The 17,549-nt window shown below is 44.9% G+C and overlaps 1 protein-coding gene across 7 annotated transcripts in view; it reads left to right on the forward strand.

Annotated features, from left to right (window-relative positions):
* Positions 1–17,549, forward strand: part of nktr (natural killer cell triggering receptor) — a 281,979-nt gene that overhangs the window by 237,142 nt on the left and 27,288 nt on the right. For 6 of the 7 annotated variants that reach the window (XM_085987423.1, XM_085987425.1, XM_085987427.1 and 3 more), the window contains 5 exons: positions 4,124–4,273; positions 5,923–6,010; positions 8,148–8,296; positions 10,029–13,055; positions 15,547–15,639. In XM_085987423.1, the coding sequence (XP_085843549.1) occupies positions 4,124–4,273; positions 5,923–6,010; positions 8,148–8,296; positions 10,029–13,055; positions 15,547–15,639 (3,507 nt within the window). The remainder of the gene's footprint in view (positions 1–4,123; positions 4,274–5,922; positions 6,011–8,147; positions 8,297–10,028; positions 13,056–15,546; positions 15,640–17,549) is intronic. The other variant, XM_085987426.1, reaches the window with a different exon arrangement.

Consider the following 17,549-nt stretch of genomic DNA (forward strand, 5'->3'; position numbering starts at 1 on the left):
TTTCACTTGTTTGTATATGAATGTTTTCAATTTAACTTTGTGCTACGACTCACTATCCAGTTACATATCTCGTCCCTTCCCAGTCATGTGTTTTATACCTGCTGGTTTTTTATTCAGTTCTGGTTCTATTTTCCTTTGCTTCTCTAACTTGCTTCGCTGTTTGTTACCTCACTTCCCAAGTTCCTGCTATCTCAGACTGTGAAAAGTTACACAGTGGGAGCTTATTCCACTTGTCCGTCTTTTTTTTCCCCCCACTTTCTCACTCCACGTCAGTGAAGCTTGCGTGCGGGTGTTCTTAGTAAAATAAATACTCCCAATCAAAATGCTGTTGGCTTTTTTTTGAAGAAATGCAAACAGGAAAATATATTGTTGGCATCTGGGGTGCAGTTTGAGCAAATGTGAACAGCAAATTGTCAGTAACACAGTTAAACTTTGGAAAGGGGAAACCATGCGTGCGTTGGTTCGAAGCTCTGAGCAGCAATTATGACAAGAGCATCAGTTGCTGCTCATCAGCATGTGGCTCATCTGCTTGCATTCCCTCCCTCTCCCAAATAAAGGAGAACATAAACAGAGAAGAGAAGAACAAGACTTGAATGAAAATAGAAAAGGAGATTGAGTGAGAAAGTCACTGATTCGTTCCACTGTAAGATCCAAGTATCACCTCCTTAATAACTTGAGTGGTTTGTATGGAGTGACTACGGGCTGGATTTTGCCAATGGGGAGCTTTTGGAGACGGGACCCCCCACTTGTTGGGTTTCAGTCCCACCTCCATCAACTTCTGGCCAATCCATGCTATTTTCCCTTGATCGACCTTGTTAAGCCCGCCCAGCGGGCTTAGCAGGCCAATTAAGGGAAAGCCAGTTACAGAGAATGTCAATTTTGACAGCTCTGTGAAGCTGTCGAACACAGACATTCTCTGTAGTTTGATGAGTTCTTGAATTCAAGACCACATCAAACCGCTTTCTTTTGCAGAAATTAGATGGTGGTTGCATTGGAGAATGCAACGGCCATCGGTCATCTCTGCCGCGGAGGTGCGAGACTCTCCGCATACCCAACTCTTGAAGCCTGCAGGAAGAAACAACGGTAAGTAAACTTTTTCTAACACTTTCCACTCGCCTCACATACTTACCTCTCCACACTTGCACTCATCACTTACCTTCACAGCGCACTTTTTTACCCCTCCGAACCCCACAGACCCACTGCTCGCCTCGGTGACCCTGGCGGGGTTCGGAGCCTTCGGGAAGCCCACACTTGTGTGGGCAAAATGGGGATAATCTTCTTATCTGCCTGTTAACAGGCAGTTAAGTGGCACTAACCCCCTCCCGCCTCCAAGGAGATAGGACCCAGCGCGGGTCGGCTACCCGCCTCCTGGCAAGATGGCACGGAGGGGGGTTGGGCACCCGCCCCCAAATTCTGTCATTTTCCTGGTTGTCCCGCCTCCCCAAGGCTGGCAAGATCGTGCCCTACGTGTTGTAAGTGACTTCAAGCAAGACTCCAAAACCTGAGAAAATAATGTAGACCAACACAGAAGTGCAGTACTAACTGACTGCTGCATTATCAGAGGTGCCATCTTTCGGATGAGATGTAAAACCTGTCTGTCGTTTCCAGTGATTCGGATGCATGTTAAAAACCCCACAACACAATTAAACGAAGAGAAGCGTTCTCGCGGTGTCCAAGTCGACATTCCTGCCCTTAATCAGCACCAACTAACTGCCTATCGAACTCATTGCTATTTGTGGGATCTTGCTTTGTGCCAATGGCTGCTCTGTTAAAGCAGTGACTCCACTTTCAGTGTGATTTATTTTATGTGAAGTGTTGTGAGATGCTCAGAGATGTGATCAGGTGCTGTATAAATGCAAGCTCTTTTTCTTTGTTAGTCTAATCTAGGAAGCCTGCATTAATGCTGTGGGATTCTGAGTAGCTTTATGGAAGGATAATTCTGCTCAGAATGTAACTGAAGTATTTGGGTGTGTTGCGCCCAGGAGATCTCGGCTGAGATGTTGACAGAGGGGGGCAGGCTGAGACAATGAGGGAGATGTTCTGGAAAAACAGAGATGTTATGGTGAACATGTGTAGAACCTTGGTTAGATCACGCTTGGACCTGTTGGGCCGAATGGCCTGTTTCTGCATTGTAAATACCATATTATACTATGCCAGGTCGAGACCAGACAATTCCCTCTAATGGAATAGAGGTGGCCAGTCAGCAGCTGAGGTGTGTCTGGCATTATAATACTATACCAATAAATACATAGAGTCATAGAGTTTTACAGCACAGAAAGAGGCCCTTCAGCCCATCGTGTCTGCGCCGCCCATCCATCCCTGTCCAGTCTAATCCCATTTTCCAGCATTTGGTCCATAGCCTTGTATGCAATGGCATTTCAAGTGCTCATCCAAATGCTTCTTGAATGTTGTGAGGGTTCCTGCCTCTACCACCCTTTCAGGCAGTGAGTTCCAGCTTCCAACCACCCTCTGGGTGAAAAAGTTCCTCCTCAAATCCCCCCTAAATCTCCTGCCCCTTACCCTGAATCTGTGCCCCCTTGTTATTGACCCCCCTACTAAGGGGAAAAGTTCCTCTTTATCTACCCTATCTATGCCCCTCATCATTTTGTACACCTCAATCAGGTCCCCCCTCAGCCTCCTTTGCTCCAAGGAAAACAACCCCAGCCTGTAGAGTCTCTCTTCATAGCTAAGGCGCTCCATCCCAGGTAACATCCTGGTGAATCTTCTCTGCACCCTCTCCAGAGCAATCACATCCTTCCTATAGTGAGGCGACCAGAACTGCACACAGTACTCCAGCTGTGGCCTCACCAGCGTTTTGTACAGCTCCATCATAACCTCCCTACTCTTATATTCTATGCCTCTGCTAATGAAGGCAAGTATCCCATATGCCTTTTTAACCACCTTATCTACCTGCTCTGCTGCCTTCAGGGATCTATGTACATGTACACCAAGGTCCCTCTGACCCTCTGTACTTCCTAGGGCCCTACCACCCATTGTGTATTCCCTTGCCTTATTTGACCGTCCAAAATGCATCACCTCGCATTTTTCCGGGTTAAATTCCATTTGCCACTTTTCCGCCCATCTGACCAACCCGTTAATATCGTCCTGTAGCCTGAGACTTTCCTCCTCGCAATTTACCACCCCACCAATTTTCGTGTCATCCGCGAACTTACTGATCATACCCTTTACATTCTCATCCAAATCGTTAATGTAGATCACAAACAGCAAGGGACCCAGCACCGATCCCTGAGGTACCCCACTGGACACAGGCTTCCAGTCACAAAAGCAACCTTCGACCATCACCCTCTGCCTCCTGCCACTCAGCCAGTTTAGGATCCAACGCGCCAAGGCCCCCTGGATCCCATGGGCTCTTACCTTCTTGACCAGTCTCCTATGCGGGACTTTGTCAAAAGCTTTACTGAAGTCCATGTAAACCACATCCACAGCATTTCCCTCATCTACACAGCTAGTCACCCCCTCGAAAAATTCAATCAGATTGGTCAGACATGATTTACCCTTGACAAAGCCATGCTGACTATCCCCGATTAATCCTTGCCTCTCCAAGTGGAGACTAATTCTGTCCCTCAGAATTTTTTCCAATAATTTCCCTACCACAGATGTTAGGCTCACTGGCCTGTAATTCCCTGGTTTATCCCTGCTACCCTTCTTTACTTAGCACCTTATCATGGCAAACTGTGTCACAGCTCTCCACACCATGAGTTACTTTTGAAGCACAGTGACCATTGTTATTCTGGAGGGAGGAGAGAAGAGAGTTTGATCATAAAAAGAGACAACAGTAATTTGTTGCCTTTTGTTTTTTCCATTCAAGTGCTACATATGAACTATTCTTAATCGAGAAGACCCATCTTATCCCATTAGGAGTTGCCTGTGGATTTTCTTTTAACAGCCGGTTTGCTTAAAGAAACATGCATTTGTCGATACAGTCATAGATTAAGTGCTATGGGGAATCATAACTTCAAAGAGCGCACCACTTTGGTAGCTGTTTATTTTATTTACTGCTTTTTAAATGGCTTCTAGGATGTATTTAAAGGTGCTTGTACGCACACATTTACTGCTAACTCTTCGGTGTTCAGTGAGCTTCAGTCTGCTTTTCTTCCTCCAGCAGCCACAATGGTGTGGGCGAGGAGGATGATAAAGACAGAGAATCAAACCCAAAGCGACAGAAACTATCAGTAAGGCCCGAAGAGATTCCTCCGGTACCAGAGAACAGATTTTTGCTCAGGCGAGATTTGCCAAAACCAGATACTGAACCGTGAGTAACTGCTTTAAATGTTGCCGTTACTTTTTAAATTATTATTATTAACAAGTAAAATGTGGTATTACTCCACATCAGTATCTGCTAACCCAACATTCAAAGCAATTAGAAAATTAAGTTGTAATTAGTGAATAGTTTTTAGGCGTAGGATTTGTCTTCATTTAATTTATTAGTTGGAAACATTCTTAAGACTTTCCCATCCAGGGAAATCATTCCATTTTAACTTGTGCATACAACTAATCAGTGAGATGGAATAAACTGACATCGATCTATATTGATCTATAGCTGTATGCGTATCTATAATCTGTTTATATAAAACTTTTAGGATCGAGGGTGATTTTTAATGCATGAATTTGCGTTGCTTTCAATGCTGGACTGGCACTAAAGCGAAGAGAGCATTGGCACAATAGTTCGAATTCTGTCTATGCAGTATTTTGGATAATTCGTGTTCATATTAATGGTTGCTTTATTGGCACAGATTAGGTATGTTTATTGTACGATTCCCTCTAAAGTTTCTTGTGATCTCCAACATTCCCTCCTGCAACCATGGAATGTTGACGATCACAAGAGACTTTAGAGGGAACCGTACAATAATCATACCTAATCTGTGCCAATAAACACTCCTCGTGCCATTGTAACTTTCTTGTACTTTGGTTTATTTCTCTCAATTACTTTTGTAGCCTTTTCTTCTGCCTTCTACATCATTAGCTGAAGCTAATGACTTCTCTGTCTTGAATAGGCTGATGACGTTTTTCTTTTGAGAATTTTTCTATACATCACTGAGGGAAAAGAACACTCTACCCTAGGCTCTCCAGTGTCGCCATCAAGCACCCCCTAGTTTGGTGTAGAATGGCTAGATGCAGAGCAAAGCTCCCTTTACCCTGCCTGAACAATATGCCTCAGGCCCCTCCTCCCCTTCACCCGCATTATTGCACCAGTGTAGTATTTACCCATTTCCCACACCAGCCATCTTCTGGCCAATTTAGCGACTGTTCATCTACCTGTTCAGATGGATGTTAAAGATCCACTGGCGCTTTTCAAAAGAGGATCAATGACGCCTGGTGTCCTGGCCAATATTCCTCTTTACAGCCTCCCCCCCCCCCCCCCGCCCACCCAACCAATCTAACCAACAACAGATTGACTGTTCATTTGTGGTTTGTGAGACCTTGCTGTGTGCAAATTGACTGCCACATTCTCCTACATAACAGTAGGGACTTCACTTCAAAAAAAAAAAGTGAATTTGAATGTGGAAAGGCTAGGGATGTCCTGAAAAAATGACAGGTGCTATATAAATGCAGGATCATTCTTTATTATTGAGAAGGATGGTGCGGGCTGGGTGAAGAGTTTACTTCGGGCTTGCTAAAAATAACAGGGTATTTAGATCTTTTTTATGTGACAAAATAGTTCAGCGGTAAAAGAGAACATTTTTTCCCAGAGCTACTGGCATCCTCTCCATGCTTGAATAACAAAAGATACAATGCCTGGGAACTGTTTATTAAAGGCTCAGAAAGTACCTGTGGGTGAAACGTGACTTGTTAATCATTTATATTTGTGAAGTATGTGGAATTGCATGGTGTAGATATTTTTCATTTAATTTTTATCATTTTAGATTCAAATTTCAGCGCTCTATTTTTCCTCCCTTGCAGAAAACTTCAGGAGGCACCTTCAACTGTTACTGAGCAGAAACCAGTGGTGTCAAAATCCGGACGTAAAATTAAAGGCAGAGGCACAATGGTACACGTTCACTTTTATCTGCCTGTCACTCTTTCCTCTTCTCATGCTTTTGGCTCGCCTTAATTGCTTTTTCTGAACTTTTTCCTCATCTTTTAAACTCCAAAAATGCTGTTGCTCGACCTCCTCCCTGCATCCTCTCTGTTGGTAAACACCGTCTCCTGTTCCCACGTCAACTCATTCTTTCCCGCCATCTCCAAACTTGCTTCTGGGTCTGCTCTTCCCCCCCCCCCCCCCCCCCCCCCCACAATCTAAAAGGTTTTGTGCTTAATATCACCTTAACCCCTACTTCATCATCCATCTCATCTCTTAACTCTTTCAGTTATTGGTGGTGCCTTCCTATTTGGGCTTTGGGTTCTTCACCTAGATTTCACTTTTTTTTTTAAATGGAACTCATTTTATGCTTGTACAAATGAAGGTCCTTAAATTCATCATTGAGTGCGATATTGGAGGGAAAAGTTAAATGTTTGCCCCCTCACACAGATTGCTGACCTTTATTGTATTCCAAATGATGTTTTGCTGTCTGGAAATACTTCACCATTGAGTAGGCAGACTCAAAAGGAAACCATGTATTATTCATACTTCTTTCAGGCAATATTGACTGGAGCTGATGGCTGAGTGTGATGTGGTACTGAGCCATCAGTGACTTCTATTGGAAATTGTAAGTGTATGTCCCATTACTGGATGACTGACTATCCTCCTTGAGGAGGAGGCAAGCAGGGTCTCTTTGGCTTGAGTTGGCTTCAAACTTAACATACCTAACAATGGCAGATTGAAATAAAGTTGAACCTCTGTGGCAGAATCTATATTCCAATAACTGAGCTCGGCAGTTCCAGAGGGTACTCCCGAGCACTGTTGGTGATCGACTAGCCAGCCTGGCTGATTTTTTTAAATTTGTTCCTGGGATGTGGGTGTCACTGGCAAGACCAGCATTTATTGCCCATCCCTAACTACCCTTGAGAAGGTGGTGGTGAGCTGCCTTCTTGAACCGCTGCAGTCCTTGTGGTGAAGGTACTCCCACAGTGCTGTTAGGGAAGGAGTTCCAGGATTTTGACCCAGCGGCAATGAACGAACAGCGATATATTTCCAAGTCAGGATGGAACCCGGTGGGGTTGACCCATCACTGGGGCTGGGATTCTTCCCACTTGGCACCAGGTACCCCGACAAGCTAATGCTAGGAAGCTTAGTAGTGTCTTGTTCTGGTAAGCTACGTGGTTTTAGCCAGTTAAACTTCAGCACTACCACCACACGCATCCCTGAGGCTTGGCTCTTGCCAACCTATGTACCTAATTTCTCTGGACTTAGATAACTGTGGTGTGTCCATGTGGGCTGAAAGGGTGCACTCTATATCAGGCAAGTGGAAATGCTACTTAAGAGGAATTTTCAGTGGTTTAGTCAGGTGATTCTTAAGTTGATGGGTTCCTGCCTGTGTCAGATACCCCAGCTGACCAAAAATGTACAAAGCATGGATTGGATGTCTGATGACCCCAGAGTAGAATAGTTGGATGACACTCACTGTCTAAATTCAGATGTGAAGAATGCACCCTTGGATGCAGCACCAGAGGACTAGCCGCATAATGCACCATCTGGTGTCATACTGAGCCCTGCAGGCCAAGAAGGCCTCGGGCTCGATCTTCAGTCTATGCTGAATTTAGCTGGCCTCAGCTGGCATGGTAGCAGGGGAGCTGCAGATGGTCTTGATCTGGAGATGGGGGAGAATCAGCCAAGGTTCTGACTTATGTTGTGAATGGCCCTTCTGTGGTCATTGGTCAAGGACAAAAACAGTATTGCCTTGCCCCACATCCCACCTCTCAACAATGGAATAGCCTGCTAATACTCAACTGGGCTCACACAGCTAAGTTTGCTTACATGAGGTATGGCAGGATTGCCTGCATCTGTGCGCCAGTATGTGTTGAGTTCTTCAAAGAAAAGAAAGGAAATTAGGGAATGTGCTCTGCTAGAACTTTCTGTGTGTTCTGTATAGTGGACCCAATCTGTCGAGCGGAATGGCAGATCAAGGAACTAAAGAGGGGAGAGGGGTTCAAATTCTAAAGTGCAGAATTGTCCTTCTAGACCACAAAGGGTTGAGAAATTGCATTTCATTACTTTTTTTGTACCTTTTTTCCTCTTTCTGGGTTAGCGCTATCGCACGCCTTCAAAATCTAGATCACACTCGGAATCAGAACTGGACGAGGAAAGCAGTGAAACGCCACCTCACTGGAAGGAAGAAATGCAGCGAGTTAGAACGTACCGAGCTGCCAGCTTAGAGAAATGGACTAAAGGAGACAAGTATGAATTCTATAAGATGGGACTTAAAAGAACAAGTTTTGCATATAACCCAACACGTCGAGTGCACTAAAAACCGAAAATGCTGGAAATACTCAGCAGGTCATGCAGCATCAGTGGAGAGAGAAACATCAACATTTCTCCACAGATGCTGCCTGACCTGCTGAGTATTTCCAGCATTTTCTGTTTTTGTTTGATTTCCAGCACCCGCAGTATTTTGCTTTTGTATGTCGAGTGCACTCATGTTTCTGCGGACCCATAATTCAGAGTAGTATTCATCAGTCAAGTTACAAAGAAAGACTTGCATTTCTATAGCACCTTTCACGACCTCAGGTCGTCCCAAAGCGCTTCACAGCCAATGAAGTACTTTTGGAGTGTAGTCATTGTTGAAATGCAGGAAACGCGGCAGCCAATTTGCGCACAGCAAGCTCCCACAAACAGCAATGTGATAATGACCAGATACAGGAAACTCTCTTTTTACCGGCACCTAAATAACCGGAAATCTCTCTTAACCGGCAAAATTCAGGAGTAGGTTCCGGTAAGTTTTACTTCATATTAGTGGCCGTGTAACCGGGGTTCCTGGATCTGTAACCGGGGTTCCTGCACCTGTTGCCATGCAACAGGGACGCCTGGATCTGTGGCCGTGTAACCGGGGTTCCTGCACCTGTTGCCATGCAACAGGGACGCCGGGATCTGTGGCCGTGTACGGGGCTCTCGTACCTTAGTAAGTATACCTCTCTGTAATCCAGACTTTTTGATCAACCGGCACCACGCCAGTCCCATTGGTGCCGGATAAAAAAAACGTTTCCTGTAATCTGTTTTTTCAGTGATGTTGGTTGAGGGATAAATATTGGTCAGGACACCAGGGAGAATTCCCCTACTCTTCTTTGAAATAGTGCCATAGGATCTTTTACATCCACCTGAGGGGGCAGACGGGGCCTCGATTTAACGTCTCATTTGAAAGACGGCACCTCCGACACAACAGCACTCCCTCAGCACTACACTGGAGTGTCAGCCTAGATTTTTGTGCTCAGGTCTCTGGGGTGGGACTTGAACCCACAACCTTCTGACTCCGAGGCGAGAGTGGTACCCACTGAGCCACAGCTGATACTGAATCTGTCATCTGCCTGTTGCATACTTTGTAGTATTCTGCTTTGTTACAGTGCACATGCTTCTGATATGTAACCTTTATGCATATAATGTAACTTCATTACATTCTAAGATTTTGTTTAGCGAGCTGAACTAGGCAAAACACTAAGGAAATAGTGTAATATGGGGATAGGGTGGGAAAGTGGAGCTGCGGTAGTAGATCACCCATGATCTTACTGAATGGCGGAGCAGGCTCAAGGGGCTATTGCCTACACCTGCTCCTATTTCTTGTGTTCTTAAAATAGGATTGTGCCAACTTTTAATTTGATCACACTGAATTTGTGGAATTATAAACTGCACATGTCTGATTTGAGTTCAGAATAAGTAAATCCCATATAAGGCACTCGAAAAGGAAATGCGTTACACCTAAAATCACAAAACACAGATGAGGGGAAATTGGAAACATGCATTCTGGGTAGGCAACCATTTATTGGTGTTTGCCAGGGAATGTCACTTTGCTGAGTAAAAATGTTCTGTGCTTAGAAATAGCTAATAAGGGGGTGGAATTTTATCTTTCTTTAATTCAGTGTTGACTCTAGATTGCCTACTCTACCACCAATTGAGCTTTATTTCTACCAATCTGCAGATTGAAGTCAGAGTCACATCGGTGGAGCGACAGATCTGCTTCGCCATGGTCACGGTCCTGGTCACATGATGGATATTACTCAGACGATCGCAGCAGGCGGAAATCCAACCGCTATAAGAGACCTAAAAAGGAGAGGAGAAAAATCAAAGCTAAGAAAAAATCCAAGAAACAGAAGCATTCCAGAAGGCATAAAGTCCACAAACATAAAACAAAGGAGATCTCTGAACCTCCAGAATCTGCGCCCTCATCAAGCTTGAAGACAAAGTTTTCTCTTGAGCGTGAAAAGAAATCTCCATCGTCCGCTTCTTCAAGACACTCATCAGAAAAAGTGTGGTCTGGGTCTTCTAGTCATCAATCTTTTTCAGCCAGTACAGCCTCTCGGTCCTATTCAAGATCAAAATCTAGGTCTCGATCCAAAGAAAGGTCCAGATCCAGATCCAGGTCTAGGTCCAGATCCAGATCCAGATCCAGGTCTAGGTCTAGGTCCAGGTCCAGATCCAAGTCCAGGTCCAGGTCCAGATCCAAGTCCAGGTCCAGGTCCAGGTCCAGATCCAGGTGTAGTTCAAGCTCTATATCATTAAGAAGTAGATCCACATCTAGATCTAGTTCCAAATCCAAGCATGAAAGGAGGAGAAGTACCAGAACACACTTTGAAAATCTAAACCAAAAGAAACTCGATACTTCTAGGGTACCTGCAAAGGAAAATGAAAAAATGGTAACACACACTGCTACAGTCGAACCTGTTCCTGCAGTTCCTTTAAGTGAGAGTCCTCCACCTTCAAGGTGGAGACCAGGCCAGAAGCCTTGGAAGCCTTCTTACGTTCGGATCCAGGAAGCCCAGGCAAAACTAAGTGAAACAACACCTACATTGAGCAGTAGAGATTCAAAATGTTCTAGGGAGGATGACCAGTCTCCATCTTTACGAAAGCACCACCGAAATTCAGATACTAGAAGGCATTACAACTTTGACCATGAAAGTGATCGAAGTTCAACCTCAGGTTATCAGAAGAGTTCAAGGAGTAGAGGGTTCAGTTCCAGGTCAAGGAGTCGGTCCTATTCCAGGTCAAGGAGTCGGTCTAGTTCAAGGTCGCGGTCGCCAACTAAATCCCCCTACCATGAATCCTCCTACTCCAAATCATCCAGTCATTCATATGAATCTGAAGAAGTGTGTGTAGCTAGCAGTGAAGAGAAGTACGGAAAAATTCGAAAGAAGAATTCTGATTCAAATAAACACAATAAAGATCAGCAAGCAATCTCTGCAGCCAATCATGCAAACAAAGAACGTGACACTGGAAAGAAATACGAAAGCATGGAGCACAGTGTGTCATCTTCGCACTGTTCCAGCAAGAGTGACTCGGATGAGTACAAGAGAGAAAAGGAAAAAACCGAATCAAAGAGACATGATGTGTCAAACTCTCAGTCCGAATCTCTCAAAAAAAGCCACAGTAGCAAAAAAGCGGAGGGAAAATGTGACCGTTCCAGCAAAGGTTCTACCAAGGAACATTCACATGTGAAGTCCAGCTCATCCAATGATTACGTACAACGGCCAAGGAAGAAATCTGCAAGGAAGAAATCTGCAAGGAACAAATATTCTGAAAGGAAATCCTCCTCGAGGTCTTGCAGTAAAGACGAGGAAACTACAAAGAAAGTTCACAAGAAAGCAAGGTTGAAATCTGAGACAGAGTCTGAAACGGAACAAAGTAAAAGCAGTAAAGTACAGTCTGGGTCCACCTCAGAGGAGGGAGAAGTGGTACAGAAACCTGATGTCGGTGAGACTGATGAGAAGACAACGAGTAGAGGAGCGAACTGGAGACCTGAGGTGTGCAGCGCCAAGTCTTCTGCATCGTCCAGCTCCGAAGTGGGCGGCAGACAGCCGCCAGCCAGAAAGTCCTCTGTTTCCAGCAGCTCTTCAGGTTCAGCAAGCGAGAACGAGAAGAAGCGAAAGAAGGTGGTGAAACACAAACTTAAAAGTAAGAAAAAGTCAAAATCCAAGAATACCAAGTTCAAAAAGAAAAGTGAAAAGAAAAAGGTCAAAAAGGTGCCAAAAACAAAGGAGAAATTCCATTGGCAGCCTCCTCTGGAGTTTGGGGAAGAGGAGGAAGAGGAGACGAAAGCTGACGGGCCTGGTGCAAGCGATGGTAAATCTAAGATCAGGAATGCACCACCCAGTGTGGGAAGGAATGATGCTGAAAGCAGTGCAGTAAATTGCGCTGCTTCAGTAAAGGTCAGCCACCCAGCCAAAGAGAACGCAGAACCGCGTGAATCACCGACGAGTGCCTCGGGTCTCAAACATGAAGCGGAATCCCTGCCAAAACAGAAGAAGACCGATTCGACAAAGGCTGAAGCTGCGGTAGCAAAATCACCAGGAGTGGCAGAAAAATCCAAGCCCCCGCACCAAAACGCTAGGAGCTCCACCCCGGAGAGGTGCATTTCCGTCTCCGCAAAGCAGAAAGGCAGTGAAAAAGAAGCGTCTGTTTCTGAAACTGGAGAGTCCAAAGGAATCAAATTAGAAAGTGGCGCCTCAGCAGAGAAAGCTGAACAGAATAAGAATGAGAAAAATGGAGCAGAGACGGTCCAACCATCCGACATCAATGGGAGTGCAACAGAAAGTGTTACGAAGGCAGAAAATGAACTAACAGATAGTAACAAGTGGAAACCTTTAAAAGTATTGCCGAGTGTACCAACAGCCAGCCCTGTAGTTAATATGGAGGTCAAAGTAGAGGCTGCCGAATCCGATAACAAACCCCAGGGACTGAAAATAGAAATTAAAAGCAAAAATAAAGTCAAGCCGGGCTCTCTCTTTGACGAAGTTCGGCGGACAGCACGGTTGAACCAAAGGCAGAGAAACCAAGAAACCTCGAGTGAAGAAGACTCTCCGTCCAGAGATAGCAATAGCAGGTCTCGCACTCGAAGTACTTCGCGTGGCCATTACAGATCGAGTTCAAGAGACCGAACGCATTCCCGAACAAGATCTCAGTCAAGTAGTAGATCAAGGAGTCGGTCAAGAAGTTACAGCTCTTCTTACAGGTGGGTATAGACCGTGCAGACATCGGGCTGTATTTAAATGTCAAAGATTGTCATTTTTATTCATGGTTTTTTATTTGCAGTAAACAGATTATGTAGTTCATTTTCAATAATAGCACCTCCTCCCTTCTCTGGTGATCTCTACCACTAGGAAGCACATTGGTGTTGTAATTTTCCTTAAGGTATTGGGATATTTCGGAGAGATGCGGTAACACAGTGTACAAATGGAATCATAGAAGTTTACAGCACAGAAGGAGACCATTCAGCCCATCGTGGCTGTGCCGGCCGAAAAAGAGCTATCCAGCCTAATCCCACTTTCCAGCTCTTGGGCCGTAGCCTTGTAGGTTGCGGCACTTCAAGTGCATATCCAAGTACTTTTTAAATGCGATGAGGGTTTCTGCCTCTACCACCCTTTCAGGCAGTGAGTTCCAGACTCCCACCGCCCTCTGGGTGAAAAACATTGTCCTCAACTGCCCTCTAATCCGTCTTCCTGCTCGTCTTATCGATCCCCTTCATAATTTTGCGAACCTTTTATTAAGTTATTTCAAACGACCCCCTATTCCAGTGAAAGGAAACTCAAATTCATCGCTGTTACTGGTAACCCCAATTCTTGAGACTTGGTATCTTGACTGTGCCCTGCAGATTGCTCAGTCACAGTTGTCTACAGGACTCTGGCATCTACCGGAGGGGAAACTATCTCTAATGTGCTGACTTTATTTTTAAACCTCCCTACCATTAAATATTGCCGAGTACATACACGCGAACACTGTGGTTCTAAACTGCTCCCGAGACATACCATTGGATTGTGTTTAGTCATTCAGCTTCCTGGAGATGAGAACCGTACCAATAATTTGCTCGAGTATCTGCACCACTACCGTAAATTACTGAAAGGAAAACCGAAAAGGTTGGAACTATACGGCTAGTCAGCCAGCACCTACAAGAGAAAGGGGTAGCATTTTGGGGGAGACCCTCTCCGCACCCCCCCCCCCCCCCCCCCCAGCCCCTTGTTAACTTCTGACAACGCTGACTGACCTATTGTGCATTTCCAGCGCTCTCAATTTCTCTCCATCTCCACTGTAAATCCAGCATTGGCCTTCCCGACTACTCCAGGGTCGAAGAATTGTTAATCCGTAAAATCCCAAAATCGGTTAAATTATATAGGGAGACGGGACATCAAAATCCAACCTGCAATGAAAAGTGAGGGTGCAATAGTTTTGAGCGGTTTTCAGCACTTTACCTTCCTTAATTGAAGTCTGCTGCTGAATCGTTGATGCTTAAAGCTTAACACGGTGTTTGCATAACCTCGAGGTCATTGCACGGTGGGTATCCATCACAAAACTAATGATACACTTACATTGAGTCTGCAGCACAGAAACAGGCCAGTCGGCCCAACTAGTCTATGCCGCCGTTTACGCTCCACACAAGCCTCCTCCCACCCCAATTCAACTAACCCTATCAGCATATCCTTTTATTCCTTTCTCCCTCATGTGTTTATCTAGCTTCTCCTTAAAAGCATCTATGCTATTCACCTCAGCTACTTGTGGTAGCTAGTTCCACATTATTAGCACTCTTTGGAATTATTAGTGACTATCTTATATTTATGACCTCTAGTTTTGGACTCCCCACAAATGGAAACTTTTTCTCCATGTCTACCCTATGAAATCCTTTCATGATCTTAAAGACCTCTATAAGGTCAGCCCTCGCCTTTTTTCTAGCGAAGTTAGCTCCAGCCTGTTTGGCCTTTCCTGATATGCTCTCTGTTCTGGTCCTTGTGAATCTTATCGCACCTTCAAGCCTCTGTCTTTTTCATAATATGGAGACCAGAACTGTGCACAGTGCTCCCAAGTGTGGTGTAACCAAGGTTCTATACAAGTTTAACATAACTTCTCTACTTTTCAATTCTATTCCTCTAGAAATAAACTCCAATGCTTTGTTTGCTTTTTTTATGGCCTTACTAATCTGTCACTACTTTGTGATTTGTGAATGTGTACCCCCAGATGGCTCTGCTCCTCGACCCCATTTAGACTCATCATTCAAGCAGTATGAGGCCTCCTTATTCTTCCTTCCAAAATTGCACCACCTCACACTTACCTATACCTGTATTGGAATTAATTTGTCAATTACACATCCATTCTGTAAGTTTATTAATGTCATCTTGTATTTTTATGTATTCTTGCTCAGTATTAACTATACCCCCAATTTGATGTTGCTTGCAAATTGTGAAATTGTTCTTCTGATTCCTGCGTCCTAATCGTTGATGTAAGTTGTGAACAACAGTGGTCCCAGCACCGATCCCTGTGGAGCACCACTTCCCACCTTTTGCCAGTCTGAGTAGCTATCCTTAACCCCTACTCTCTGTTTTATGTTTTGTAGCAAGCAGTTTTGCTACCAAATACGCAGCTAAGACTGCAGAAATATAAAACCTTAAAGTGGCTGAAAATATTCCATGTCATGTTACTTGAAACCATTCATGCTGTGTTATGATTCATTCTAGGTCACGGAGTTACAGCAGAAGTCGACGCAGGCGAAGGCACAGCAGAGATCACTCGAGTCATAGCAGCTCTTACAGAAGCTATAGAAGCCATAGGTAACTTGTTTTCAAATGACCCTTATTAATGACGTTGATTTTTAATTTACCCACTGTCATAACTGCAGTGGCGCGCTTGACCATTTTAATAACGGGTGCTTGTTAATTAATGTGCTTTCCTCTTAGAGAGCCACTTTATTGTTACCAATGACAGAAATGAATGGTGATTTGAAAAAGTGTTTTAAAACGCCTATATTTTGTGTGTAAATCCTCAGAAGTCATTCTGAAGCTATATAGTGTCCTGGTCAGACTGAAACTAGAATACTGTATGCAGCCTTGTCTCTATGACAGAAGGGACCAATTTGGATTCGAAATGGGAGGAAGTTATGCTTTAGTTGTACATAGCCTAGGTAAGACCTCATCTGGAGTACTGCCTTCAGGTTTGGGCATCGCACCTCCTGAGGCCCCCACCATCACAGAAGCCAGTCTTCAACCAATTCGATTCACCCCATGTGATATCAAGAAACGGCTGAGCGCACTGGATACAGCAAAGGCTAAGGGCCCCGACGATATCCTGGCTGTTGTGTTGAAGACTTGTACTCCAGAACTAGCCGCGCCTCTAGCCAAGCTGTTCCAGTACAGCTGCCTGACAATGTGGAAAACTGCCCGGGTATGTCCTGTCCACAAAAAGCAGGACAAATCCAATTCAGCCAATTTCCGCCTCATCAGTCTACTCTCGATCATCATAAAGTGATGGAAGGTGTTGTCGACAGTGCTATCAAGCAGCACTTACTCATCAATAACCTGCTCACTGATGCTCAGTTTGAGTTCCGGCAGGACCATTTGGCTCCAGACCTCATTACAGCCTTGGTCCAAACATGGACAAAAGAGCTGAATTCCAGAGGTGAGGTGAGAGTGACTGCCCTTGACATCGAGCCCTAGTATAATTGGAAGTCAATGGAAAAAGGGAAAATCTCTCCACTGGCTGGAATCATACCTAGCACAAAGGAAGATGGTGGTGGTTGTTGGAGGCCAATCCACTCAGCCCCAGGACATTGCTGCAGGTGTTCCTCAGGCAGTGTCCTCGGCCCAACCATTTTCAGCTGCTTCATCAATGACCATCCCTCCATTATAAGGGGATGTTCAGTGCCATTCGCAACTCCTCAGATAATGAAGTAGTCTATGCCCGCATGTAGCAAGACCTGGACGATGCTTGGGCTGATAAGTGGCAAGTAACATTCACGCCACACAAGTGCCAGGCAATGACTATCTCTAACAAGAGAGCGTCTAACCACCGCCCCTTGACATTCAACGGCATTGCCATCGCCAAATCCCCCAACATTAGCATCCTGGGGCGTCACCATTGACCAGAAACTTAATTTAACATGAACAAAGCCTTTCCACCCTCTACAAGGCACACGTCAGGAGTGTGATGGATTGTGGGGCGATATGATCGAGGTGTTTAAAATGTTACGAGGATTCGATAGGGTAGGTGCAGAGAAACTGTTTTCTCTGGTGGAGGAAGTCCAGGACAAGCAGACATAATCTTAAAATTAGAGGTAGGCCGTTCAGGGGTGATGTCAGGAAGCACTTCTTCGCACAAAGGGGAGTGGAAATCTGGAACACTCTTTTCCCCCCCCCCCCCCCCCCCCCCCCCCCCAAAAAAAAAAGCTGTTGAGGCTGGGGTTAATTGAAAATTTCAAAAGTTGAAATTGATATATTTTTGTTAGGCAAGGGTAATAAGGATTACAGAATCAAGGCGAGTCGATGGAGCTAAGATACAGATTAGCCATTGTCTAATTGAATGGCGGAAAAGGCTTGAGGGGCTGAATGGCTGAATACTGCTCCTATGTTTTTATGGAAGTAAGTATAAGGGAAAAAAATGCACCATAAATGGTAAGATTTTAAATGGTGTGGAGATGCCGGTGTTGGACTGGGGTGGACAAATGTAAGAAGTCACACAACACCAG

The sequence above is a fragment of the Somniosus microcephalus genome, chromosome 5 (assembly GCF_052327205.1).
Source record: "Somniosus microcephalus isolate GS21.2 chromosome 5, FLI_Smic_1.0, whole genome shotgun sequence".
Taxonomy (NCBI): domain Eukaryota; kingdom Metazoa; phylum Chordata; class Chondrichthyes; order Squaliformes; family Somniosidae; genus Somniosus; species Somniosus microcephalus.